This window comes from Phocoena phocoena, chromosome 21 (assembly GCF_963924675.1).
Source record: "Phocoena phocoena chromosome 21, mPhoPho1.1, whole genome shotgun sequence".
Lineage (NCBI taxonomy): Eukaryota > Metazoa > Chordata > Mammalia > Artiodactyla > Phocoenidae > Phocoena > Phocoena phocoena.
In genome coordinates, this window is record NC_089239.1 from 19,130,101 (window position 1) to 19,157,901 (window position 27,801).

General features: G+C 40.3%; 1 protein-coding gene and 1 non-coding gene across 6 annotated transcripts in view; one reads left to right on the forward strand and one right to left on the reverse strand.

The window, feature by feature from the left end:
* The window catches only part of MTUS1 (microtubule associated scaffold protein 1), a 104,436-nt gene that overhangs the window by 26,634 nt on the left and 50,001 nt on the right, over positions 1 to 27,801 (reverse strand). For 3 of the 5 annotated variants that reach the window (XM_065899784.1, XM_065899783.1, XM_065899785.1), the window contains one exon: positions 7,024 to 7,238. In XM_065899784.1, the coding sequence (XP_065755856.1) occupies positions 7,024 to 7,238 (215 nt within the window). Of the gene's footprint in view, positions 1 to 835; positions 890 to 7,023; positions 7,239 to 24,191; positions 24,313 to 27,801 lie in introns of those variants that run through there. The other 2 variants (XM_065899786.1, XM_065899787.1) reach the window with 2 other exon arrangements.
* LOC136141956 (U6atac minor spliceosomal RNA) lies at positions 15,341 to 15,460 on the forward strand. The gene has a single exon (XR_010657810.1). It is a non-coding gene; the product is annotated as a U6atac minor spliceosomal RNA (small nuclear RNA).

Below are 27,801 nucleotides of genomic sequence, written 5' to 3' on the forward strand. Positions count from 1 at the left end.
ATCTGTATTTTCTCAGGTCTTCGTGAAACATTCATTTGAGGCACTGAATGGCCCGTTTAAAAATATTTACTTTGAGCCATGCTTCACTGCTGATCCCAGAACCTTTCAGCTGAGGCATACTTAAGACGTAATGCATTCTCCTCCTCCAAGGGCAATAAAGGTCTAATCAGTCTAAGATAAACGTTTAATGTTCTAAACACATGCACTTATATGAACTTTATCCTACATTTGCAAATAGAAAAGTTTCCTTAGGAGGACAATCCTTTACTTCTAAAAGGAAGACGCAAAAGTCTCTTATAAAGCCACGGCGAAAAAACTAATCCTTTACAAACAAAATGAAATTAATTTTACTCAGCTATGCGTTATTTTCTAAGGATGATAATATGTTGGATCAGCGATCATTCTGAGGAGATGTTAAGAGAAATGAATCAAAGAAAACCAGGCAGCTGTTTCAGAATCAAAAAAGCAATTATCAATCTTGCCAAGGAGAACCATTTCTAAGTTACCAGCAACTCATCCGCAAGCGCACAGACACACATGCTTGTACAAACACAGCAATTAGATACAGTTTCTTACGAGGCAGTTTCCCTCCCACCAGCGTGTGTAAGGAAGGAAAAGGCAGAATTCAAAGCTCTCTGGAAATGCCCTCCCCGGGATCGCCCCAGACAGAGCTCCCACCGCAGCTGGGTCGCAGCATTGCGGACGGAGATCATGAGACCCGCCTTTGACGGCGAGAGTTGCTTGTCACTCAAAGCGTTTCCCCCTCACGCCAGACCACCTCTGCCTTCGCCCCTGGCATTCTTCCAGAAAAGCACTATAAACAAATACTAATTACCCTCGTTGCTGCACATGGAGAATAGTGGCACAATTTGCTACGGGAGCAGCCCATTTTCCAGCTTCTGTCTCTCCAAGTCCCCCCTCCCGGCCCCGCGCAGGTGGCCAAGCCACCCACCAGTCCGGTCGGTCTACACTCAAAGCTCCACCAGGAGGAGCGCCATTGGTCTTCGGTTGGCCTTACTTCGCATCCTGCAGGTTAGCGTGCGCCTGGGACGCCTCTCTCCTCACAGGAGCTGAGGCTGCAGCTTCTGCCTTTGGCACAGGCTGCCTGCGACTGCTTAAAGCCACAGCCCTTCATTTATGAAAAACGAGAGCCAGCGCTTAGACTGATCGATTGCCACTTACTTTCAAATATCAGCCGGTACAGGGGAAAGAAAAGCCGGCCGCCTCCGCGTGGATAATGGAGTTATTTTTAGACTTGTGAACCTTTTTATTCCCCTCTCTAATTAGGGGTCATTAGATGAGCATACTTGCTAATAGAAAAAGGAAATTTATTCTCCAAAACCTGTGTGCTAAGTGAGTTATGGACGAGGTGAGGAACGGTGAAAGTGTGTGTTGTGACGGAGAATTTAACATGACATTATAAAATGAATGATGTTTTCCGGAAAAATTCATTTAAATGCTTACAACGTGGTTCCCTGGCATTTTAAGAAGTGTGAGCTGCTGAATTGAGAGTTGGAGATCAGATATATGTTATGGTTTTCCCCTTTTACTTTGTAAGTCTCTCACGAAAGAGCTAGGGAAGTTAACGATACACTAGCACTGTCCTGGACATTTAACAGTGACTGGAATTTAAGGAACACTTACTTTCTCAATGAGTACATTTTGGCCCTAATGATATTCTAAATGCTTGATTTTTAAAACGTAGTATTAGGTTGTTCTGAAATCACAAATCAGTAAGTCCATTTTTTTTTAAGTGAACAAGCAATGAGTTTTCTAATGTAAAAATTAAAGTTTGAGGAAAACCAGCCCAGATAAAATTGGCAAAAACAGCGAATAAAAATATATATACTATATATTTCTCTTAATCTCAAATTTAAGCCTTTGTGATTCAAAGCCTTTAAGCCTTTTAACTCTAGTTCAAGTATCAGCAAGTTTTATCACTCGAGTGACAAGAGACCCAGAAGACTGTTTTGCTAGATACACGCAAGCAGCCCTGTAACACATTCGGTGACCTTGCTTAAAATTCACTCTTTTCTAAGAGCTAAATCCTTAATAGAAGGAAAAGCTGGCCAGAAGTTAAATCACTTTTCAAATTTACAGAAATCCTTAAATATGGAAAATTGAAAACTTAAGTTGGTGTAAAGTTTCCAGGAGTGATTCTGTGAACTTTTACATCCTATCACAAGTATCTACAAGGCAGTCTTTTTGCTTATTAAAGGGACTTTGTGGACAAGCAATTTCAGTAGAGTTGAAATCCAAGGTTGGTTGAATCCCTGATGTGGAACCTGGGATGCAGGCGTGGAGGACCAACCATACTCCGTCACTTTATATGAGGGCCTTGAGCATCCACGGATTCTGGTACCTGCTGTTGGGGCGGGGGGCGTCCTGGAATCAGTCCCCACAGGTACCAAGGGCCGACTGCACGCATGGGGACACTGCCCCCAGCTCCACTGCACTCAGCCTTCCTCAGTGCCCAGAAGCCATCGATGTCTTCCAACCTCTGTCAATCCCAGTGGCAGCAACAGGAAAACCATGGGATCGTTTTGGACTCTTCCTTGTCTGATGGGTTGTGCCACAGTCGGTCAGTTCTTCCCTCCTAAGGTGTCTTGAATCCACTGCACTTTTTCTATTAGTGATGCCTCCACCCTAGCCCTCATCCTCACCAACCCCACTCCTGAACTATGGGAAGCCTCCCTCCACACTATTTTGCAGAGGACTGGTAGATTTTTATCCCATATTCTGGGTACAAATAAATGCCCTTGCTCGACAAGAGTCTTCCATTGAGTGCATAAAAAATAAACTTCCATGAACCTCAATCACCCAGCTCCTGTTTAGACACCCTGCTCCTCTTCTGTCCAAGTCATGCTTGCCATGCATGTCCCACCTCCACAAGCTGGAAGGCTTGGTCTTCTGTACCTGACCCATTCTATAAGCCTTCAGGGAATACTAACTGTCAATCATAGATACTACTCCCTTCCCCCACACACCTAGACAGGACATTTATCCTTCTGAATTGGTTGGCAATTTAGTACTCAGTACCAACTTACCAAGTACCATTCCAGATGCTGGGGAAAATATGGAAAAAAATTAAGACATGGCTCCTGCTTCAAGAAGCTTGAGACCTAGGTAGAACTAAGACATCCAGGCCCAATAACTCAAGGCAGATGACCTCATCTGAGGGGAAGCAGTACAGGACAATGGAAAAACCGAGGGCTTTAAATATGATCCTATGTGAAATGCCGACCACAGTGCCCATATCATAATAGGTACATACTCAGTGTTACTTTCTACCTGACTCTCCTGGTAGCTTGCCCTTTAAGACCTTTACCCTTTCTTTGTAGATGACAAAATGCATTTGTCACTTAGATACTGACTGCCTGTTTCTTTTTGTTTAGCTGCTCCTGTATCAGTGTTTCTGTCTTAGATGATAAACTCTTTATGGCCCAGATAACAAGTTTATTTAATTTTCTTCGTATTGTAACATGCAGAGTTCTACACAATGCGAAGGAAAAAAAAAAAAAGAGGGAGGTGGGAATCTGGTTGGAAAAAATGCTTTTATACTCATACATTAAATATATGAAGTGCTCCAAGAAAAAAATGGACTCACCATAATTTAATTAGGAGTCCCTGGGACACAGGCACTTAGTCTCCGGCTGTCATCCCATCACTGAGCCTCAATTTGCTAGCTTGGGAGAGTGTCAAAAGCACAGGGGATTTTGCAGGAAAGAGCCACGTCGGATGGCTCAGATGTATGCTCTCTCTGACCTCCTCCATCCCCACTACCACATGATGAATCGTGTCCAATTTTTCGGTCTGAGACATTTTTATTTATAGACTGCTAGTGTCATTCAAAATTCATCTTTGTTCAGGTGCTACTTTAGGTTAGATTCCACTAGCAAAAACAGAATTGGAGGCACACTGAATAACTGGTCAGATGTTGGGTTGAGGTACCCAGAAACTTTCATGAAGAAATTGGGATCACTACCATCAACACTGTCTGGCACTCGGTCTGCCTGCACAGAACACTGTACAACTATTCAAGGATAAACCAAGAATCAGAACTAAAACTAACAAGAGTGTGTCCTCTGAGAAATAGAAAGTGTGGTATTGGTTTCCAGATTCAAGAGACATGCATTAGGACTTCTGCTCTGTAATGAATGATGTCTACCACTAAAGTGGTAAAGTTGTAGTTTTTTTGTTTTTGTTTCTGTTTTTGCGGTACGCGGGCCTCTCACTGTTGTGGCCTCTCCTGTTGTGGAGCACAGGCTCCGGACGCGCAGGCTCAGCGGCCATGGCTCACGGGCTCAGCCGCTCCGTGGCATGTGGGATCTTCCTGGACCAGGGCACGAACCTGTGTCCCCTGCATCGGCAGGCGGACTCTCAACCACTGCGCCACCAGGGAAGCCTTCAATTTTCTTATTTGTGAACTCCAACTTGCATTTTGGAGAGGATTTTATTAAGTAAGAACGTCTGGTACTTAGTAAATATTCAACAAATGTTAAACCCCTCTCGCTTCTCCTTTACCTTCCTGATTATACAGCTGGAGCATAGCGGCAGTGAGGGGAAGGTGAAAAGGGGCAGTTGGTGGCAGGTTACAGAGTCTTATATTCCAAGTTACACACCAGAGTCATCCAAGAGAAATATAATGTGAGCCCTGTATGTAATTTTAATTTCCAAGTAGCCACATTTTTTAAAGATTAAATTAACCTGACAATATATTTTATTTAACCCAGTATGTCCAAATTATCATTTCAACATACAGTCAACAGAAAAGTTATTAATGAGATATTTCACATCCCTTTTTCATATCGTCTTTGAAATCTGTGTGTATTCTACACTTACCGCACATCTCAGTTCAGCCTAGCTATACTTCATATGCTCAATAGCTTCATAAGGCTAGTGGCTACCATACTGGGAAAACTGGCTGTAGACAATGGAGAACCACTGAAGGTAATCAGTAGAGTGGAATGCTTTGGGATGCAGTGATTGGGATGGATTACAGAGAAGAGAGTGCAAGCCTCAAGACTGGTTAAGAAGTTATTAAAATAATCCAGGAGACAGTTATCCAGGGCTTGAACAAGGTTGGCATCGGTAGAGAGAGAAAAGAGGAGATGAAGGAAGGGGAGAAACACTGTGGGATGAGAATTCACCATACTTGATTGCTTTCATGTGGGAGATAAAGGAGAGAAAAGAATTGACCATGGGGTTGTTAGGCTAGATACAGTAAAATAAATAATTGGTTTATCACTAAATAGACAAACTAACTGTTCCCTACATTTGACGTTATGTAGTTTCCAATTTAGCTTACTTGGTTACATAAACCAACTCTCAAAATTCCTCTCATATAATAAAGAAAAACAAAAATACTGTATGCTACTGTAATTTAAAAACTAGGTAAATGTCTGCATCTCCCCCTCAAAAAAGTTCATTTGAACAAAGCTGTAAATTGTTCACCAAATACTGATTTAAACTGTCTGCTAGCTTAGCAGCTCGTCAAAGGCACAGACCAAGTCTCATTCACCTGTATCTCCCTTTGCCCCAGATGGCAACCACATCAGAGTAGCCTCTGTAAGAAGTGAGTATAGGTTTGTTGGCTTGAACTGAACTAGAGAACAAGCAGATTGAACAGTATTCTTCTTGAGATGTCAGGTATCCTCATCTTTAAAACAGTGATTTAAAAATATCTAGCGAGCTCAAGCTACATTCTCAACCCAGTATTTCCCCTTAAATAATTATACTTTTTGTTGCTATGCCAGTAGCATACGTTCATAGAAACTTGGTTTTCTCAATGAATTTTAACTAATTCCTGAATTAACATCCTTGTAGAATATCAGGGAAGAGTAAGTAAGCAAAGAAAATCTGTTTCATGTTTGTTGTACCACAAACTATTTTAGGAATGGATGGAAATTCTGAAGACTCTCTAGACCACTACTGGGAGTTACCTCAAAAGTGCTCTTAGGGCTTCCCTGGTGGCGCAGTGGTTGAGAGGCCGCCTGCCAATGCAGGAGACGCGGGTTCATGCCCCGGTCCGGGAAGATCCCGCGTGCCGCCGAGCGGCTGGGCCCGTGAGCCATGGCCGCTGAGCCTGCGCGTCCGGAGCCTGCGCGTCCGGAGCCTGTGCTCCGCAACGGTGAGAGGCCCGCGTACCGCAAAAAAAAAAAAAAAAGGTGTTCTTTGACCCATAAATAATCAACCTCATTTTTCAAAGCATTAAGTTCAGTGTGATATGGAAAACTACATATAGCTAGATAAAAAATTAAGTGAAAAAAAAGGTAATGCTGTGAAATAAAATTCATATTTTATGGCAAGAAAAATTTAAACATAAAGAAATTTTCTCTGCCCTTTGGCATCCTCTCTCCCTTTTATCGTACATTGTGTATCTGCATTACACATTGACCAGACCTCCCCCATCAGGAGAAATACCTACTCAACCATAAAGAGCAATACTCTTCCAGCACCAAGCCAACTCCTTAAAGATGACATTCCCTCTAGATCTTGTAAGGGGTCACATGACCAACCACTTTGTACTCGCAGATCTGGATTGTGTAAACTGTCAATAATGTGTCGCCCTCTGTCTCAAAAACCTTATACATAACTGTGCCTTGACTTCTAAGGGGTGGAGCAATTCTCAGAGCTTTCTGAGGTGCTGTTCCCAGGTTAAAATCCTCAATTAGGCTCAAATAAAATTTTGCATTTCTTTTTTAGATCGACTGATTAACTTTTTTAAATTGGCAATGCTAATATAGTCTAGAGGTATATAGAGGTTTAACAGGCAATTACGTTTTCACTGTCGTTGGTCTAACAGACCCCACAGGAGAAAGAGGAGTACTAAGAAACCTTTCAATCCCAGATTTCTAGAGAGTGACTCAGGTATCAAATGAGTTGACAAAAGCATAACTGGGTGAATTATATGTGATCTTACCAATCATTAACTTAAAGATATTCACAAGACAGGAGCATGAGCGTTGCCCATCCCCCCGCCTGCCCCGACCTTAGTGCTGTTTAGAGGGTACACATCCTTACCTCAGACAGGAGGTGTTGAATCACAACTGTTAATGCTTCAAACTTGGTATTACCACGGGAAAGAAGCTGCTTGAGCTGCAGGATAAATCCACTTTGGTTTTCACATTTTGTTTTATACTGAGCCAACTCAAGTGTTTTTTCTGAGGAGAGCACATCTGGAGATGTCTGGGTCTGGATACATAAACTTCTGGGACTCTTCTGTCTGCCCTTTTCAACTGCAAAAGGAATGAATATAGGTAGGAAAATATGTGACTTTAATTTTTTATAACTACCACCATCTGGCTTCACAAACAACTAGAGAAGCCACAGAAATGCACTTAAGTTATGTTTACATAAGGAAAGCATATGGATGAGAACAGGGATTAATCAAATATCAGGATTTCTGGAACTCAGAAACACAGACGATGGCTTTAATTCTGACATAAGTCATATATGGGGCAGAGAATTAGGGGCATGAAACAAACAGATGTACCAATCCAGAAACATGAAAATGGCGTGCAAAATAACGTTGATTTCATAGTTTCTAATTTTCCAGGTAAATTGGTACAGAAATTTGTCTGTGACGAGAACCCTGACTGTCCATTCTGATCACACAGGCTGAGAAACAACACACGAATGATTGGACTTTAAATGCCTTTCCCTCTTCTTATACGTTTCTTACCAACTTCCCGTCCTCTCCCTGCTGATGGCCTGGTCCTTACAAAGATTTATACTCTAAATGAATCACTTCCTAATTCCTGATAAATCACCACATATACACTGAAAATCTACTCATATTTAACCCCTGATCTTTAAATTCATTGCTAAGAGTATTATATTCTTTTTAAAATTTTTTTATTTTATATTAGACTAGAGTTAATTTACAATGTTGTGTCAGTTTCAGGTGTACAGCAAAGTGATTCAGTAAGAGTATTATACTCCTGGAGGCTTCCCTGGTGGCGCAGTGGTTGAGAGTCCGCCTGCCGATGCAGGGGACAGGGGTTCGTGCCCCGGTCCGGGAAGATCCCATATGCCGCAGAGCGGCTGGGCCCGTGAGCCATGGCCTCTGAGCCTGCGCGTCCGGAGACTGTGCTCCGCAACGGGAGAGGCCACAACAGTGAGAGGCCCACGTACCGCAAAAAAAAAAAAAAAAAAAAAGTATTATACTCTTGACTACATGCTTCCGTTTTCTGTCAAATACAAGCTTTGTTGTTTCTTTTCCCCCTTCAAGCGGTAATACGGCTTAAAAATTTTTATTTTAAAGCACACGCTAGTACTCCAAATCCATTCAAGACGCCATGCTAAGTGATTTCTCACTTTCTGTCATGGTGCCCTGGGAATTACTCTACTCTATTTTACATGAAAAAACTGTTCCATTTTGGAACCATTCCAAATGTCTCAGTCACTTTAAATGTCAAACAGAATTGGAAAAACAGGAGACACGTTGCTTAGCTTCTTAAAATAAGTAGGCTGAATAACCAAAACAAATCTAAATCTAGGGGAAAAAAGACAAGAAACTAAAAAAATAAATGTTTCCTTATTCTCAAAGTCATTCCCTGTGGCATCCACATTCTATGGTGACAAACAAACCTAAGACAGTAATTAATTTTCTCTAATTTTTTAGAGGGAAGAAAACAGCGATTTCTTGAAGGAAAACGAAACCTCAGTATTCATGTTCCAAGAAGCAATGGCAAAATACACTCAATATCTTCTTTAAGTTAAAAACACAAACAAAAACAAACAAACAAAACAGGAAAAGGGCTCTCATTTTCTATGGTAGCGTTCCATGGTTAAACAACTCAACATTTGTGTTAATACTTGATAATTCTCAGTTCTAAAATGACTAAAATATTTATTGTGTTTTAAAAAATACTTAAAGAGAAGGGAAAGTATGCATTAGTCTTTGTTAGTAACTGTTATTCACTGCCTAGCAATAATTGCCACTTCCAAAGCAGGCAGAGACAGTAACCAACTTCTCAGTCGTAACATAAAAGTCCTGAAAGGAGAACTTTATAGTCACATACTGATGAAAAATAATCTAACTAGCTTACAATTTATCCAAATATCTGAGATTAGTATTCCTCTATGTCATTTTCTAAAATTTAAAATGTTCCCAAGGGCTTCCCTGGTGGGCCAGTGGTCAAGACTCTGCGCTTCCCCTGCAGAGGGCGCGGGTTCGATCTCTGATCAGGGAATTAAGATCCCACATGCCGCACAGCGCGGCCAAAAAATAAAATAAATAAACAAATAAAATGTTCCCAGGTATTATATTTGTCATATAACATATAATAATTATACTGTTTTACTGTTTTTAGTGTTTTCTCACTTTCCCTCTCTGTGGTCCTCCCAGTAACCCTCCATAAGGAAGGTGAAATTCAAGGATGCGAAGGGCCTAGCCCGGGCATAGACAGCTTCTACAGGACAGACTCCAAGTCAGAACCTAGGCTTCTGTTCCCACCCATTCTGGAAAGTGGAGATGGGGTGGGGATGTAATATATTACATAATTAAAAAGAAACATTTATGCAATAATCTTAACAAAATGTTACTTTAATTCATCCAAGCCCATTATCTGCTAACTATTCATTTCAATAATGAATATTATTGGATATTTACAGATAAATTTTTACGGATACCTACCAATATTTACGGATAAATACCTACCTTTTATATAGTGTTTTATATGATTTTATACAAACAGAAGAGCAAAAAACATCTTTTAACTCTTTGACCATCTAGAATTTCCTGCAACATGTGTAGATACAGGTTCACTTTCCTGACCGATGTCACTGCTATATATGTCCTACCAATACTTATTGAAATATGTATTCATTTATTAGTCATTGCTCTGAAGTTACCATTTCTTGAATCCTTAACAACTTTCCATTCTCTTCCTAGAATTTCTGTTAATCAATTTTATTATTTACCACAATATCAGTTTTTAAACTGTTAGGTTATAATTATTTACAAAATCTGAGAAATGAATCTTTTATATTAACATTTTTGGAGAAGACATTCTTTAAGTTTCTTGCCCACTTAGTCTCTCAGATGAATTTCAGTATTAACTAGTCATGTTCTAATAAGTTATTTCTAAGGAAATATATATTAACTTAAATGTAAATTAACTCATTAAGCATTGTTTTTTACACTCACATTCAGAATACAGGTATTCTTTTGGTAACACCAAAATTTTTTTCCTTCAAATTATCTCTTATGCCAAAGTTGGGCAGCAGCTAAGTATTTATGTTTGGTTCCTTTATAAACTAAAATGTTTTCACTGGATTATCAAGACTTTTTGGATTTACAAGCCTACGGAAATTATTTGCTTAGTAATATTGTTTGGCTAAACTCCTTGATTATATGTATATAATATATCTTTCTTTATCTGTTTTTCTTATTGAATGGTTAATTCCACCTCTAATGTTATTTTAAAGATGTCTATCTTTTCTTGGTTTAAAGAGATTAACTCTAGTGTTTCTCCATGGACATAAAGTCGATTTTAAAATAATATATTTACATAATGTTAAGAATCTGTCAATACTTTTTGAAAAAGTGTATAAAAAATTGTAAAAAATAAGCGTTGAATTAGTCCTCTGAAACCATTATGATGGTTTTTATTTTACTTCAATAAATTTAGTTAAAGGCTCTTTTTATGCAATTGTGGCTTCAAATTCCCGAGACAAACTTTTTTTTTTTACCATCCGAAATGTAATTTGACATGTTTTTACTGCGGTATAACTGACATATAACATTGTAACAGCTTCAGGTGTGCAACATGATCCACTATTTGTATATACTGAGAAATGAGCACAGTAAGTCTAGTTAACATCTGCCACCATAACAGTTACAAAATTTTATTCTTGTGATGAGAACAAGATATACTCTCTTAGCTACTTTGAAATATGCTGTACAGAATTATCAGCTTTAATCACCATGCTGTACATTACATCCCCATGACTTATTTATTTTATAACTAGAAGTTTGTAGCTTTTGACCCCCTTCCCCCATTTCATGCCTTGTCCCCCAGGCCCAACCAACACTTAGTTTTTTCAAATCTGTCCGTGCAACAGTGTAAGCTACTCCCCAGTTTGCTGCTGAGAATTCAGATGGCTTAGATCCACAAGTGAGTTAGTATCTATACATTTCCTTTATTACATTTTGGTTGCTTTAGCTTTTGGTAACAAAATGGCATTTGTGCTTATAAAAGTCCTATTCTCCACATTTTGTAACTGTTAACTGTGTCAAGGCATATCTATTTTTTGAAAGTTTAGAAAATTCTCTAGGACCTAATACTATATTACGAACGCTGCTAAGATCACTCAAGAATGAACTTAAGCAGTTTTTTGCTAAGGTACACCCTGGAAAACATCAACTGTCCAAGTCTGATTGCATTCCAATCATGCATGTCTCCTGGTTCTTAGCTGCTTTCTCATTTGTGCTTTGACTTGTTACTGTTTCACCATCATTTGCAGTTAAGTGTTAGGGTGTGAACTCCATCTAACTAGAGAAGTAGGGGAGAAAAAGCTATCGCTTCAGGAAAACTCAAGTTGTCAAGAAGACTCAAGACGGTACCACCTTCTTTGTCTCTCAGGCTTTCTTAATAGCTGGAGAACTGGAATTTCAAGAGTGGGGAACCTCACGCATCAACATCAGTTCCTAAGTGTCCAGCCATGGAAACCCCAAACACCACACCTAGAACTCAAACACCGCTTTGCCTCAGGAAGTAACAGAAATCAGCAGAAATCATCACGTACATCACGATGCAGTTTTCAATGCTACCCACGGAGAACCTCATTCAAACATTTAAAACAATTCTGATGATGTCTGTCCGCATAGTGACATATACCCAAATTGATGTTTAAGAACATAAAATTTGGTGATAAGCCTTCTCTAACACACCCTCACACAAACTGTTGGACTCACAGCTGGTAAGCAAGAATTTATTCTATCATGAGTCCTACACAGGAGTACAATAACACCTATAGAAGGGGTTTCATTGCAAACTTACTTGCAAAGAAAAGATAAAAAAAAACAACCCAAACGTCCATAAGTAGAGGTCTGGTTAAATAAATGTATGGTACATTTATATAGTGAAATGTCACAGCTGTAACAGAACTAGGAAGCTCTCTGTGGTAAATAAAAAACATAGTGAAGAACAATGTAGATGATGTGTCCCACTGTGTCAAGATGATGGGAATATAAACACATTTTTTTTGCTTATAAATTCATAACAAAACTATTGTATAATACATATGAAAGTACTAACAATGTTTACCTTTTCAGAGAAGGAAATAAGAACCAGATAGATATAGGTGTTCTAATGCATTTTTAAATATTTTTTAACCACAGGGTAAATACATTACCTATTCAAAATTAAAACATAACAGTTTTTTAAAGATGGTTACAATGAATTCTGAGTTTCAATCTTTAACACTTAACCATCAAGCAAACATACGTCAATCCATGTTTCTTCCATGGGGAATCTGGACAGAAGTCTAAATAACACAGCTTCTGTTGAATGTGAATTCTTAAAATAGATTTAGATAGATTAGATAGATTTAGATGTCTTCAAATTTCAACCTAAGAGCAAATAAGCAAACAGACTGCACTCTACCTAGAGCTAGAAAAGCACACTGTGACCTCAATCTTCTGCTCCACATACTGTGCTCCCTGAGGACAAAATTGTACCACATCGTAGCTGATGACCACATGGTAGCTGATGACCCAGTTTGAGCATCTTTCCCTTCCTCCTCACTCCTGGCCCAACGGAAGAACAGAGATGATGCAAAAATCTGCAGTGATGTTCAAAGCCCTAATGCTCATAAACAGAGTACCTCATAATGCCAAAAAAACAAGTTTCCCTTAAATTCTACAAAATTCATTATTTATAGGAAATTAGCTTAATATGAACCAAACTTTGCCCTTGTGTTCCATTTATTAACATGTTACTGTTCTGATAATTCAGCTGTATTTAAAACTATAAAATAGGGGCTTCCCTGGTGGCGCAGTGGTTGGGAGTCCGCCTGCCGATGCAGGGGACACGGGTTCGTGTCCCGTTCCGGGAAGATCCCACGTGCCGCGGAGCGGCTGGGCCCGTGAGCCATGGCCACTGACCCTGCGAGTCCGGAGCCTGCGCTCCGCAACGGGAGAGGCCACAACAGTGAGAGGCCCACGTACAGCAAAAAAAGAACAAAAAAAACCCCTATAAAATATTTTGTTTATTATACCTATTAACAGGCTGTCTAATTTCAAAGAATCAACTTACTCAGAAACCTTAAAATTACATGTTAACTTCTACACAGACTCGGATGCGTGTTGACAAGATAATTACCACTGCCATGTCTGGTCTGACCTTCCTGAGGTTCATTCCAATGAAACTGAAACCTCCATCAGGAAAATAAAAGTCCTGAATCCAAGACATTTGCTCACTTGAAAAATAGCTGGTTAACACTGTTTACTGTCTTTGTTCTTTCTACTCAGAAACCTCAATTTAATAAAATTTAAAACTCGCCTAACAAAGTTATTTATCATCCTCTTAAAGAAAATAGTTGGGGAAAGAAGAACAAGCCCATGTTTCAGGCTCAAGTCACTCAGGCATACAGATCCCCACTTCAAGGCTAAACACAATTTCTGTGGCAGAGACTTAACAATTCAGACAGGGACTAACCTACTAGCTGCTGAGGACACATCCATCCGAAGGCAAAACAAGCCACTTTAATATTCGGAAATCCGCTGGCTTTCCGAATATTAAAATCAAGTAAGAGACAAGACTTACTAGGAGAGCTTGCCTTAACCTGAATGAAACACAGAACCATACAGAGCATTCAGTAACTAATGTTTGCCTACTGTTCTATGTGCCTATTGACTCATTATTCATTCCCTCGCCAAATACTTATCAAAAGGAGGAGGCACGTAGAAGAAGGTGGAGCTCTACAAGGATGCATAAAGACACCTTGTTTCTACGGTATTAATCTCTTCCTGTTCGACTCTCACATATTCACCTATCTGTGAAGGTGACAGTCATTGGCTGTTATATGCTTTCTACTACATACTGCATTGAAAACTAATGCTTGTGGGTTAATAAAATGTAAGTAATGAGCTAATGGGCTCAACCAGCAGCCTGGACAGACAACTGATTCCCGTCTTTCTGCCTTAATCTGAACCTACACATCTAAAACCCTTCCTAGGGACACCTATCTTTACACAAGTTCTTTCCGTCAGTGTTTCCTCAGGATTTGATGGGTATTTATGGGTGTTTACCCTGGGATATTCCATGACAACAAAGCCTTAAACGTGAACTACTAGGAAATATGTGTTCCGATAAGAGGGAGCACCCAGTTATGAAATCATCACCCACATGACCACTGTACACTCAGTAAATGTCTGTTGGATGTGCTTCTAACACATTGGTTCTTGTTCTCAAGGAACTTTTTTTATGCAGCAGAGACAGAAAGAGGCCATCACCAACGGCCGTATGATTTGATAATTAGGTAACAGAATTATGTACACAGTGTGGTGAGAGTACAGGTGGAGAAACACCTAGATCTGGGGCTGTCAAGAAAGGGTTCTAGAGACAGAGTTTGGATGGACATTTGCATGTTTGGCAGACAGATGAACAGCAAAGGCCAGAAAACACCAAGGCATAGAGGTATGGGAGGCCCTGGAGGTCCTGGTATTCAGTGCCGACAGCAAAGCTCTCCTGAAATTAAAGTAAGATGACGTGGCTGGAAGCATAAACAGGGGCGAGACATGTGTGCTGTACAAGGTTTTCTCTCTCTCGTAGGAGACACAGAATGGTGCCAAGCAGGGGTCTGGAGACACAGTGAAAGAAGATCTGAGCTGGTGAGGAGAGTGGCCAGGAGGGAGGCCCAGGGAGGGGAACTGGCGGTCAGAGCAGTGAGAACAGGCAGGAAATGATGAATGTGTTTATGAGGCAGAACAGGAAGACTTCTGGACCAGTTGGATCAAGAGGAACCCAGGATAAGTCACCGTTTCCAGCTCAGAGATAGCAGATGAGCGTGTGGGAATGCGAGAGAGGGCAGAGGGAGGGGGCGTGTGGCGTGGGACCCGGTGGCGAAGTGCACTGACATTCTCTAACACTCTGCTCCTTATTCTCCAAAGAGACTCTATTCTAGCCTCACCTGCTCCATCACGCTTTCCAAACTGAATCGTCTGCAGGGGCATTTTCCTGGGGAGCAAATCAGCTCTTGATTTCCCATTGTCCTGAATGCAGCCCCTCACACAAGCCTATTAACACACTTTCCCAGCTTGACCAATTGAACTGCATCCCCACGGAAATCTAGACAAGCTTACCAAGATCTTTTTCTGAATTATTATTCAGTGTTGTATGAAAGGAGAAAGCACTCCCCTTGACAAGGATGGAAGAGGCCCTCAGGCCTGACAACAGGCACACAGTTAAGGCACTGAGAACTACTTTGTGGCATCCAACCATCATTTTAAACAAACAAACGAACATGTTCGTGTTATCAATTATTAGCTTAAATTTATATAAACCTTTCCAGGGTTCCTTTCATTATGTGTTTGCTCTAGAAAAGTTAATAGTCATAATTAGGAGCCATATATAACTTTTTTTTTTTTTTTTTTTTTGCAGTACGCAGGTCTCTCACTGTTGTGGCCTCTCCCGTTGCGGAGCACAGGCTCCGGACGCGCAGGCTCAGCTGCCATGGCTCACGGGCCCAGCCGCTCCATGGCATGTGGGATCTTACCACACTGGGGCACAAACCCGTGTCCCCTGCATTGGCAGGCGGACTCTCAACCACTGCGCCACCAGGGAAGCCCTAATATTTTTCTTTTTTCTGGGTAGGTATGGCATTTGCTGACTACGGAACATTTCAAGCTCAGCAAAGCACAGTGTTTAGACTGTTAACATTACCCAAGCTAATTCTTTTGCAGGTGGCTGGGGAGGGGTACTGTAGGACACCTATTAAAATTTTTACAGTATTGTATTTTTGGAAGTGCTGCAATGATGTGTATTATATATAAAGTGGTTTTACTTTCTTAATTTCAAAAGCAGATTACAGAATAGAAGGCATATTCATATTAAACACACTTATTTCAGGATAACTATTGCTTAGACAATTTTTCCTGCAAAACAATCCAAAATTGACCATAGACGTTTTCCATGTGGCTGGCAGGGAATAAAGCAGATCTCTTATGTTCTTAAAATGGACTACTAACTATAAAGAAAAGTTAATAGACATTCATTACATTCAGAAATACTTTTAAGAAGGTAAAATAGCCACCAGTCTGTTGGCTTTCTAAATAATCTACAAGTCCACCTTAATGTGCTAAAAGTTTATGGATCTGTGGGACTTCCCTGGTGGCACAATGGTTAAGAATCCACCTGCCAATGCAGGGGACATGGGTTCGAGCCCTGGTCCAGGAAGATGCCGCATGCTGCGGTCCACAACTAAGCCCGTGCGCCACAACTGCTGAGCCTGCGCTCTAGAGCCCAAGAGCCACAACTACTGAGTCCGTGCGCCACAACTACTGAAGCCCTCGCGCCTAGAGCCCATGCTCTGCAACAAGAGAAGCCACCACAGTGAGAAGCCCGCGCACTTCAACGAAGGGTAGCTCCCGCTTGCCGCAACTAGAGAAAGCCCGTGCGCAGCAACGAAGACCCAATGCAGCCAAAAATTAAAAAAAAAAAAAAAAAAAAAAAAAAATATATATACACACACATGCCCACCAAGTTCACTGATGTGACTGAGGTGCTGTTTCACAAGACAGCAGCCCTGGAACTGGCTTTTTCCCCTTTGTTATTAAGCAAGTTACCTAAAATATTAAATGCTGGCCTTCATGTGGACTTTCATATTTTTGTTTTTGTCTTAACAATCATTTTGAGTTAACCAATTTAATAGGTACCTAAAAAGATGCCTGGCATCACAAAGCCAAGCAGTGTTTTTGATTTCAGTGATGATGACATACACCAAGACATCCCTTTTAATTTACCACGTGGAAGAACACAGTACCAAGAATAACATTCTGTCACCACTAGGAACCAATTCCAAAACAAAAACAAAAAGTCTACAAGGCCCTTCTTGCATATCTACTTCAAGCACATGTACCATTTTAGAATTTGAAAAGCTGTTTCTTCTGGACTTTTCCACCATGAGCTAGCCAGCTCAGGGGGTGTCACCATTGTGTCAGCGAGGCCAGGCCCTGTGGGCCACAGGTGGTGTCCCTCACCATCGCAGCCATGTGCAATCACATGCTCTTTGTTAAGCAGAGCAGCATGGCTGAAACAAGGCATGTGGAGACAAAAGACCTGGGGGAGCGGGGAGTCCCCAAAATGCACCAAAGCGGGTCAAAAGTGTCCTTATTGTAAATTTAAGACAATAGACTATCCTTAATAGACAGTAGAAACAAAAATGAGAATAGCCAATTAAAACATTCAACATTAGGAATTTCCATAACACAAACAATAAATAAAAAGAGAATGTCATTCTCAAAACATTAACCAGTTAAGGAAAAGCAATTTGAGTGAGAGATGCCTAAAACTCAGGCCACCAGGGAACAATAGGAAAAAGCCTAGTCTCTCACCCCAAAGAAGGCTCTATGAGTCTTAATTTTCCCCAGAGCTATATAATTGATGCCTTTTATAAAGGACCCTCATGTACTAAAATAATCCAAAGTATTATTGTATCACCTAAGCCAAATACAGAAAAGTGATGTTCAATTTTACATACATTTAAAACCACATCTGTCATCTTTTTACCTAAGATAACAGTAATATGCATATACTATTAATAAAATACTTCTTTTAGCTCTAAAACATGCTTTAGAGCTAATAAAAAGTATCGTAATCTATATTATTTCATGTATAGGGTGATTCTCTACTATCCAAAACTCAGTTAACCCAAATATTTCAGTGGTTCTAATTAAATAAGCATTTACTATATATGTTTTACTTGCCTTATTCCTCCATTTTCTCTTCATGAAAAACACTGCTATACTTACCATCCTGAATCCAACTCCAGGCTATAATGTATGGTTTATTTACCATGTTTGTGTCAAAATAGACACTACATTAAAACACAATTTAGCACAGTAAGACTAGCTATCTGAAACTTGTGAGATTAAGATATACTAACTTTCTCTTTCAACACCTAACTTTTAAAGACTTATCAAAAATATTGTCCGTTATGAGTGAAAATTCATTTAACACATAACTGTTCTCTTAAATAGACTGCTATAACTATGAAAGGGCACTTTTTTTTTTTGCAGTACGCGGGCCTCTCACTGTTGTGGCCTCTCCCGTTGCGGAGCACAGGCTCCAGACGCACAGGCTCAGCAGCCATGGCTCACGGGCCCAGCCGCTCCGCGGCATGTGGGATCTTCCTGGACCGGGGCACGAACCCGTGTCCCCTGCATCGGCAGGCGGACTCCCAACCACTGCGCCACCAGGGAAGCCCGAAAGGGCACATTTTAATGACATAGCAAAGCTGAAGCTGTAAGACTGCCATAGCTACATGAGCTCAGAATCATCATTTTTAGCATAATACCATTCACAACACCAGTTCTTAGTAAACGTTTATCAATGTGGCAAGAGACCAGAGAAACTTTCAAGACTGCTTTCAAGTAAGCTAAAAAGAAGAATGTGGATTCACAGTGAGATAACAAACGGGTGGTGGAAGGCCACATCTCTCATCTGGTGTTCTTGAATTTGGTCCTTTTGATGTCTTTTGCATTGTACGAATGAGTGAATATTTTAAAACTTTTTACAAAAATATTCTAATATATATATAGTTTTTTATGAAAGCTTTCTAAAATGCTTTCACTGGCTTTTATATTTTGAAATGTGAGAAACACAAGAGAAATTAAGGTTTATTTAGCATCACCTTAATGCATGACTAGGATCCCCACCATAAATGCACTGCTAATATTTATCTTTTGTTAACACATTTTAAATATATAAAAATCACATAAGGTTGAGAACATTCTTTCTCAATATAAGCATTATTTTGTAACTAAAAATTAATTCAAGAGATCAAAATCAAATATTAACCTCTATGTCCAAACAACAAAATGACTTGAAAGTGTTTGACACATTTATAAAATAGGTAATCATTACCAAAAAACATTCATATCATAAAAGAGAAGAAACAATGAGGTCTCTTGCAAGATTCAACTTGTTAACTGATATACTTCCCTTATTTATAAGCTGCCAGTATTAGCTTTTGAGAAATAACCGTTTTGCCTTCTCTGGCAGTCTCTATAATAGGGCTCTAATCCCTCTTATACCTGCATGTACTACAGCGACTGGAGAAGTCCAAGACTCAATTTCCCAGCTTCCCTTGAAGGTAGAAACAGCCATGTGACTGAGATTTAGCCAATGAGATGTAAGCACCACCCCTTCCCTGGGTCTTGTTTTTCCTGCCTGCAGCAGGCATTGTGACATCATGAGGCCACAGTCATGAGGAAAAGGCCAAGAAAAGAGCACAGGTGTGACATCACTGAGCCTCTGAACATCAGAGCTGCTGCTTTCTAAGAGAGACAAGCTCCTCCTTAGTTAAAGTAGCTTAAACTGCAGCTAAAAGCAGTTCAGTTCTACTTGACAGTCTGAAAAATGAATACCAAACCCAAGCACGTAACTTGACTTTCATTCTAATTAAACAAACTTATTTGCATTCTGCCTCATTCTTACAAATATCTAGGCAAAATGGTTCTCTTTAGTGCAGCTTCAAGTAAATGAAAATATTTTGTTCTATTAATAATACTTCTCCTGCCTTTCCTCAAAATATATGTACATACACCCCTCTCCTTTGCTAGAGTAATTGCTTTTAATCTTACTAGCTCAGCAAAAAGAATGCTCTCTTAGTGCAGGGAATTGCCTTCACTTGAATCAATGAGAATATTTAACTCTGAGGCTCAAAATGGCACTTTTCATAATAATTAATACAAGTATCTCATCTCCAGCTTCATAGAAAACCTGATTTCCAATAAACCTGGAGGCAAGGAATAGTTCTACGTGGAAGATTCTTTTCCCTCCACTGACTCATAAAATTGAAACTAATAAGTTTCAAAATATGAGGCAGAATTCTGAACTAGACCGAACTGAAAGCTCTGGTAAGTCAGTGAGATCACTTCTGGACTTCTTAGAAGATGTAGCACTCTTCTGATGCTGAGATCCTCGTTCACGCCTGACATCCTGCTACGTTACCCAAAACCCTGACGAATTCGCTCTCTTTCCTTGCCCCTATTTACAGAGGAAATCACATCCTGGACAGGACAACACACTTTGTCAATATACTACAGCACACAGTGTCCTGTGCAAGGGCCGGTCAAAGGGCCTGTTCTGTCCGGCTCCACATAACCACCGTCCTATTGCTGGCACCTCTCCACATTCTATGCTCGGACATATTAAAATTCTTTCATTTCCTTAAAGGAGCCAAACTCTCCCTCACCTCCAGGCTTTCACATGCTGTTTTCTCTGCCTGGAACACTTTTTGTTTCTTGGCTACTCCCTCCTATCCCGGGGTCCCAGCTTAAATGGCGCTTCTGGAGGACCTGGATAAAGTCGGCCTCACCTGCTGGGCGCTGCCTGAGCACCTAGTCCATGCCCTACCGCGACGGCCTCACGTTCTCTGCCTGTCTCCCTGGTAAACTGTGGGCTGCGTAGGGGAGTTCCCTGGTGGTCTTGGGCTAGGATTAGGCACTATCATTGTTGTGGCCCAGGTTCAATCCCTGGTTGGGGAACTAAGACCCCACCAGCCATGTGGTACGGCCAAAATTTAAAAATTGTGGGCTGTATGAAGGCAGGAGGCCACGTGTGGCTCAGTCCTGGCTACATTGTCAGCATCTAGCACGGCACCTGCCACACAGTACACGTCTAATACATATTTGTTTATGAGACGAATGACTTGATCCTGCAATGTGAAAGTCAGTTTGGAAGCAAGAGAAAGACTGGTTGGTGGCAAAGACCAAAAATATAAAATCCTTCAAAAAGTCCCAAAGTATTAGATTGGGTGATGTGCAACTGTCAACATTTGACCATTTTCTACCTCTAAGAAGAGCATTTTCAAATTCTTCAATCTAAAAATAAAGCCTGAACTACAGCAGGCAGAGGGTAAAAACAACAGTGATTTCAAAGGATAGAGTCTTAGATTCTTGCAACCAATTAATTGTGGATAAATGAGGAAGAACAATAATTCAAAGGGTACTGAGATGTGAGGACAGAATAGGGGGCAAACAGTGGTGTCGTGAAGAGAAAAAGTCAGGAGTATTCGCTGAGTTTGGGAAATAAGGAGAGAATTAGTTTAGATAAGAAGAATTTTCAGTAACACATCCAGGGTTTTTTAATCTGTAGCCAGAAAATTCACAGAATTTGAGGTTGAAGAGACCTCGGAAATCATCTCATCTGATTCCTTCATTTTGTTGCCTTGTTTGGTTATGTGATCAAGGTCAATGACTTGGTTACTAGCAGAACCAAGGCTACAGCCCCAGGCTCTTGGTATCCAGGCCAACTCCACTGCCACTGCAGCCACCAACACCACTTCTTTTATTAAGAATACAAACACAAGGGCTTCCCTGGTGGCGCAGTGGTTGAGAGTCCGCCTGCCGATGCAGGGGACAGGGGTTCGTGCCCCGGTCCGGGAAGATCCCACATGCCGCGGAGCGGCTGGGCCCGTGAGCCATGGCCGCTGAGTCTGTGCGTCCAGAGCCTGTGCTCCGCAACGGGAGAGGCCACAGCAGTGAGAGGCCCACATACCGCAAAAATAAAATAAAATAAAATAAAAACCAAAAAAAAGAATACAAACACAAGCTACTGCTCACAGCCCATGTGGATAAGAAGAAATGCGATGACTTCAATATCTATTTTATTGGAAGATTTCTCAGACCCTCAAGTTATGTAATATGGATAAACTCACGTAAGATTCTTACTGGGGTAAGTAGAATTATATTCTTCACATAATTTTAAAATGCTTCCCACACACAAAACTCTTTTTTCCATCACTGCTATTCACTAGATCTAACAGAATTACAGCAAAATTTACAGCTGGAAAAATCTAAAGAAACCAAAAATTCTTAACAGAGGTCCCAGGTTTTAGTCCCATCCCTGCCACTGACTGTGTGCCCTTGGGCAAGTTAATTCACTTCTCTGGGCCTCCGACTTCCTGGTGTAAAATCAGGTAAACTAGAGCACCACTAAGTACACTCTAGCTCTAAAAATTACAACTGCAATCAAATGAATGTTTCAAAATATTTTTATGTAAATTTAAAAAAATAAAGAGTACCTAAAATATCACTATTCGTTAGTCAAACTCTGGTAATAAAAGCCTTGTGCCTTTTGCTTAAGTTGCCTTGGAAAGCTATCTGCTCCACAAAAATGGTACAAACAACCTAAAACGTTCACTAATGGAAGACTGGTTAAATAACCCATGGCTCATCCAACAACGGGATGTTACAAGACTACTAAAAAGAATGTGGTAGATAAGTGTGTTAACCTGAAAATCGAAGATATATTAATGTTTAAAAGTAAGCTATAGAAGAGTATGTATGGTAAGCTTCCATTTCTGTAAAACAAAAAGGGATATAAAAGAACCTGCATAGGCTTATATATGACTAGAAAATTACTGGAAGGATAAACAAGCACCCATGAGAGTGGAAGGGTGCAGGGCCTGGGTAAGAAAGAGGCTCACTTGGAATTGTACAACCTTCTGTACTGTTTGATTCTCTTTTTAACTTGGAGTGTGGATTGATTTTTTTTCTTAAGTTACAATTAAAAGCCATGACTAAATGCTGGATAACTTTGTATGAATATTTTAAAGTGCCGTGGGTCAAGAACCACCAGAGGCTTCTCCATTATTCCATTTAAACAAAACTTATGTGTCTTGCAAGATTTTTTAAATTCTTGTTAATGGAAAACAAATATATGAATATAAAATCTAACTGAATGTGTTACTGGTTTTGATTAAAACATAGAAATATAATTTTTAAAGTCAAAAAAAGTTAAAAGCCATTTGGAGCTATTTTAGATTACACAAATTATTGCAAATATAGGGCACCCTTTTATTTTTATTTTTCACCTTTTTATTCTTTAAGGTTGAAAAAGTGACAGTGGCATTTAGGCTGGGAGAGATAGAGCCACTGTTTCCCTCCTGACTTATCCATTTACCTTCAGCTGTCAGCTCAGATGGAGAGGGAAAGGCTGGCAGACTCCAGTGACAGGTCAAGGGGAGTTACGAAACATGAGGAAGAGTCATCCCACAGAGCAGGGAGATGCCCCTGGGAAAACTGAAAGCAGTCAGCTGAAAAAAATCACTGGGGACAGAGATGGAAAACAAGACCCAGAAGGGCTGGCACTCACAGGAAACAACAAATCATCTATTTACATACTCAGGATTCTAACACAGATACCACTAGCCAGCCCGAATTCAATATAATAGCACTCCAGTTTTTATAGCATAAAATCAACTTAATTTCCCACAGTTGCAATTATATCTAAACAAGAGGTAGCCACAGTAGGCAAATGAATCCTCTAAAAGTGGACACACAGGTTTACACGTGCCTAAAATATACCCTACATTTATTTCCATCTCAGGCACAGAAAATAAAAAGCAGATACAAGCATAAAGATCAGAGGCAGTCTTCTGTGACTGCAAACGTTTCCACCATGAAGCTTGGAAAACTTAATTTGTGGTTCATTTCCTACCTCTCCATGGCCATTACGATGTTTTATTTCAGAAATGTTTAGAACGTGGAAATCTTTTAGCATACCAAACCAGCCTAGTCCAATCTCAATGAGGAACTACGTAATGAAAACCTCCAGAAACCCTCTCATTTCATCTCCTTCTTTAAAGGAAAGAGAACTGTTTGTCTTAATTTACCTGTGTCCTATTTCCAAAATCATGTGAAGTAAAATGTAATTGAACAGGTGTTGATTTTTCCAGATTCGGCTGGTGTCAGAGCAAAGAGCTGGGCGCACCCAGGCAACAGTTCTGCTTTCAACAAACAAATCGAGCACACATCAGCTTGCAGACAGTAAAAGTACCATACACGTGTTGAAACATAAGAGAAAACCGCTTATTTTTACAAATTACGCCTCGTTCTCTCATTAGAGCTTTCTTTCGCCAGTTATCTATCCCCCTAGAAAATTTCTGATAAACACCTGCAAGTTAATCAAGATGCCCCCCGTGTAACGGTAAAGAGAGATCTGCGCAACACAAACCTGTGTGGAAAATGACAGTACTTTTCCTAAACCCTGAAGGGAGTCGAAGATTTCGAAGCAATCCTTTGGCAGTGAGTCGAACGTGAATGGTGGACAGGGAGAACTTGGGAGACAACAACATGTCTTCAGAGCAGGTGGAAAGATTTCACAGAAGAACCAGCTCCGTGGATTCTCACATACTGTCTTTTTAAACTCAGCACCCTTCTTCGAGGCCAAGAAATACAGCGAGAGGAAACATGCCTACATGCCAGACGTCACTCCACCGTACATGCACAAAAGAAAAACCCCAGAGCTATCCAAGTGCTTCTGGCTTCCGTTTCTACTCCCAGATGTTGCCAAAACAACGCTCTTCCTCTGAATAAAATCTCCTCCTAGCAGACCCAGCAGTCAGCAGCCTCTGAATGACATCACACCAAACATGCTTATGGGCTTATTATGGTTTTCATCAGAGATGGTGAAGGGGAGGAGAAAGTGGGTGGTCTTAGGCACTTTATATAACCACCAATAATGTCACAGGTTCTGTAATGAGTTGGAGGATCCTTAAGGGGAAATAACTACTTCGAGGAGTGCCTAATATTTATTTAGTAATTATAAAAAATTAAGACTTCATTAAAGTAATCTGTGTTCTGATTTTTTTAATTGTAATTATATTCACACTACTGGTGTGAATGTGGGGCATTTTTTTCAGATATTTTACACGTAAACCTATATATAAACCTGATACCCTGGACAAAAAAATTTTTAATGGCTTCAAGCAATAAATGTTCTCAATTACAATTTTAAATAAAATTCCTACTATAACACCTGGAACTAACATAGTGTTATAGGTCAATTATACTTCAAAAAAATGTTTTTACTATAATATACTAATGACGGATTGATAAAAGGTTAAAATTCAACTCTAACACTCATATTCTGAGGACTTCACTAAGAGTCGGCAATAAAGGGTTAATGCAATTTCTCTACCCGAAGTAACAATAGTTGCAGAGGAATAGAAATTAGTGAGTATTCTAAGGACTCCAATTATTGCTTGACTAATTGCATTTATACAAAATCAGGTGACCTCTCAAGATAGTAATGTTTTGAGACTAGGAACATCAGGAAGGTGTGATTATTGTTTATCAGTAAGGACTGAGATCTGGTAAATGTTTGAGTAGAGTCCTTTGTTAAAGCACATTAAAATATGGTGGCAAAAAAACCAGAAGAGGTTGAAAAGATAAAGGCATGGACATAAGAAAACTGCACCTGCAAAATGGTCACTTAAGCTAATATTATTAAACCAGGAAGAGTCCAACTCTTTTAATTTTAAAAAGCACAAGAAAACAATGTGTGAAAAATGATCGATGTGTGTTTCCAAGACTCCATAACAGAAATGAATGTAGTTAACTGTTAACCATAAATGACTATTAAATGCTATGAGAATGCACAGGAAGCAGTTACTCTTCAAGAAATTCTGTAGAGCATTTAGGGTGTGAAGAGGGAAGGAGACAGGCAGGAAAGGAAATTTTGAGTAATTCCTTCTCCCTTTTCACTCGCCCCACAGCCTGCCACTTGAGAGGTTGTCGAGAGACCAACCCAACAACCTGCCGGGGGTTAGCTGCGGGAAAATTACAACCTGTTCCTGCACAGACACGGCGTCTTGTAAACATTGCACCCACGGCCATGCAAGCACAAATAATCAAGGAATTGAAGTCTAGAAAAGCTACATTTAGGTGGTGCCTTTTCACTCTATCACAATTTGTTATTATTAAACCGCAACCTTTTTCCTGGATTCCGCAAATTAATTTGCCATAAAGCACCTCTCCTCCCCCCACGCACCAAGAAAAGAAAAAAAGCTTGTAAAAACTAAGATAAACACAACACTGTAAAACAACTATACCCCCATAAAAAGTTTTTAAAAAACTAAGATAAAAATCAGCATTAAAGGGCTTCTCTGGTGGCGCAGTGGTTGAGAGTCCGCCTGCTGACGCAGGGGACACTGGTTCGTGCCCCGGTCTGGGAAGATCCCACATGCCGCAGAGCGGCTGGGCCCGTGAGTCATGGCTGCTGAGCCTGCGCGTCCGGAGCCTGTGCTCTGCAACGGGAGGGGCCACAACAGTGAGAGGCCCGCGTACCGCAAAAAAAAAAAAAAAAAAAAAAATCAGCATTAAAATTATAAACAGAAGACTGAACACTGATACTATTAAAGATAGGACACCACCCCCTATAGGATGTTTTCTGTTTTGTTTATAAGTTTTTTGTTTGTTTAGTTTTGTTAGTTAAGTAACAGTAAACTCTAATGTATCCTGGTTAAAGGGGAAATCCTTTAGCCTAGACTACCCAAAAGAAGAAATTAGCAACATGCCACCAATTTTTCTTACTCATTAGAAAGTCTACTTGAACTACCCTAAGCTACACCACACCGAGTTAACAGTAATGTTGCTAACGATCTTTGTAAACAGCACAGCAAGGCTCCCTGCTTCTCCCCTGTGAGTGACCCTACGTGGCCCTGTGTGGCTGTGGCCTGCAGTGTCTCCCATCCGCTGGGAACTCTTCCTTCAAAGGCAAAAAACAAAGAAAAAAAACCAAAACAAAAAACAGCACAGCAAGGAACTACAAGAATAAAGAGAAGCAGTGCCAGTCAGAAGGAAAAGTCAAAATTCTGAGGAGTAGTTCTTGTTTGTACAGCAAGGTGTACACACACACGCGCGTGTACACACACACACACACGGAAAAAGATGTTTGAGATGAATGACTAAGAACAGCTCAAGCTGGGTTTCCATTCTTTCCCAAACACAGTCTGCCCCCTGGTGGCAGTTGAGCACAAGTGCACCAAAGCAAAAGGGGCCTTAACAGCCAACTCATACAATACACTACACACCAAGCACACTCCTAAACACTTTATATGTGTGCACTCTTTTAAATAATCGAATAAGCAATTATTGTAGAGTTCCAATTACTTTTATAATATACATACTTCAGGGGCTTGGGGAAGCACAGAGTTTAAAACTGGCTCAAAACGTTTCCTTGATTACTTATTTGATCAGCACTTGTAACTGTGGTTTCTTTAGTTATACGAAATATAGAAGTACCCAGGGCTTCCCTGGTGGCGCAGTGGTTGAGAGTCCACCTGCCGATGCAGGGGACATGTGTTCGTGCCCGGTCCGGGAATATCCCACATGCCGCGGAGCGGCTGGGCCCGTGAGCCACGGCCACGGAGCCTGTGCTCCACAACGGGAGAGGCCACAGCAGTGAGGGGCCCGCGTACCGCAAAAAAAAAAAAAAAAAAAAAAAGAAGTACCCAAATTTAAGAAAGTGTTCATCTTTGTTATTATACAAAGTCTTAATTTGAATTAAGAGAACATAAGGATCACCAAGGACAGTAAGGAAAAATTTAAGGAACTTTTGGTACCTAAGATAGAAAAATGTAATTACAGTTATTAAAAATTAGGAATAAGATGAATTTTTATGAAATACAGCAAAGCCTGTGTTAGGATGTCAAGTGGGAAAACAAAACCATGATTTAAATTTGTATCTGTATTAGGATGTCAACTTTAAACAAAAAGAATAACAAATACTGGAGCAAATATCCCAAAATATCAGCAACACTCTGGGAGTTGGGGTAGGCATG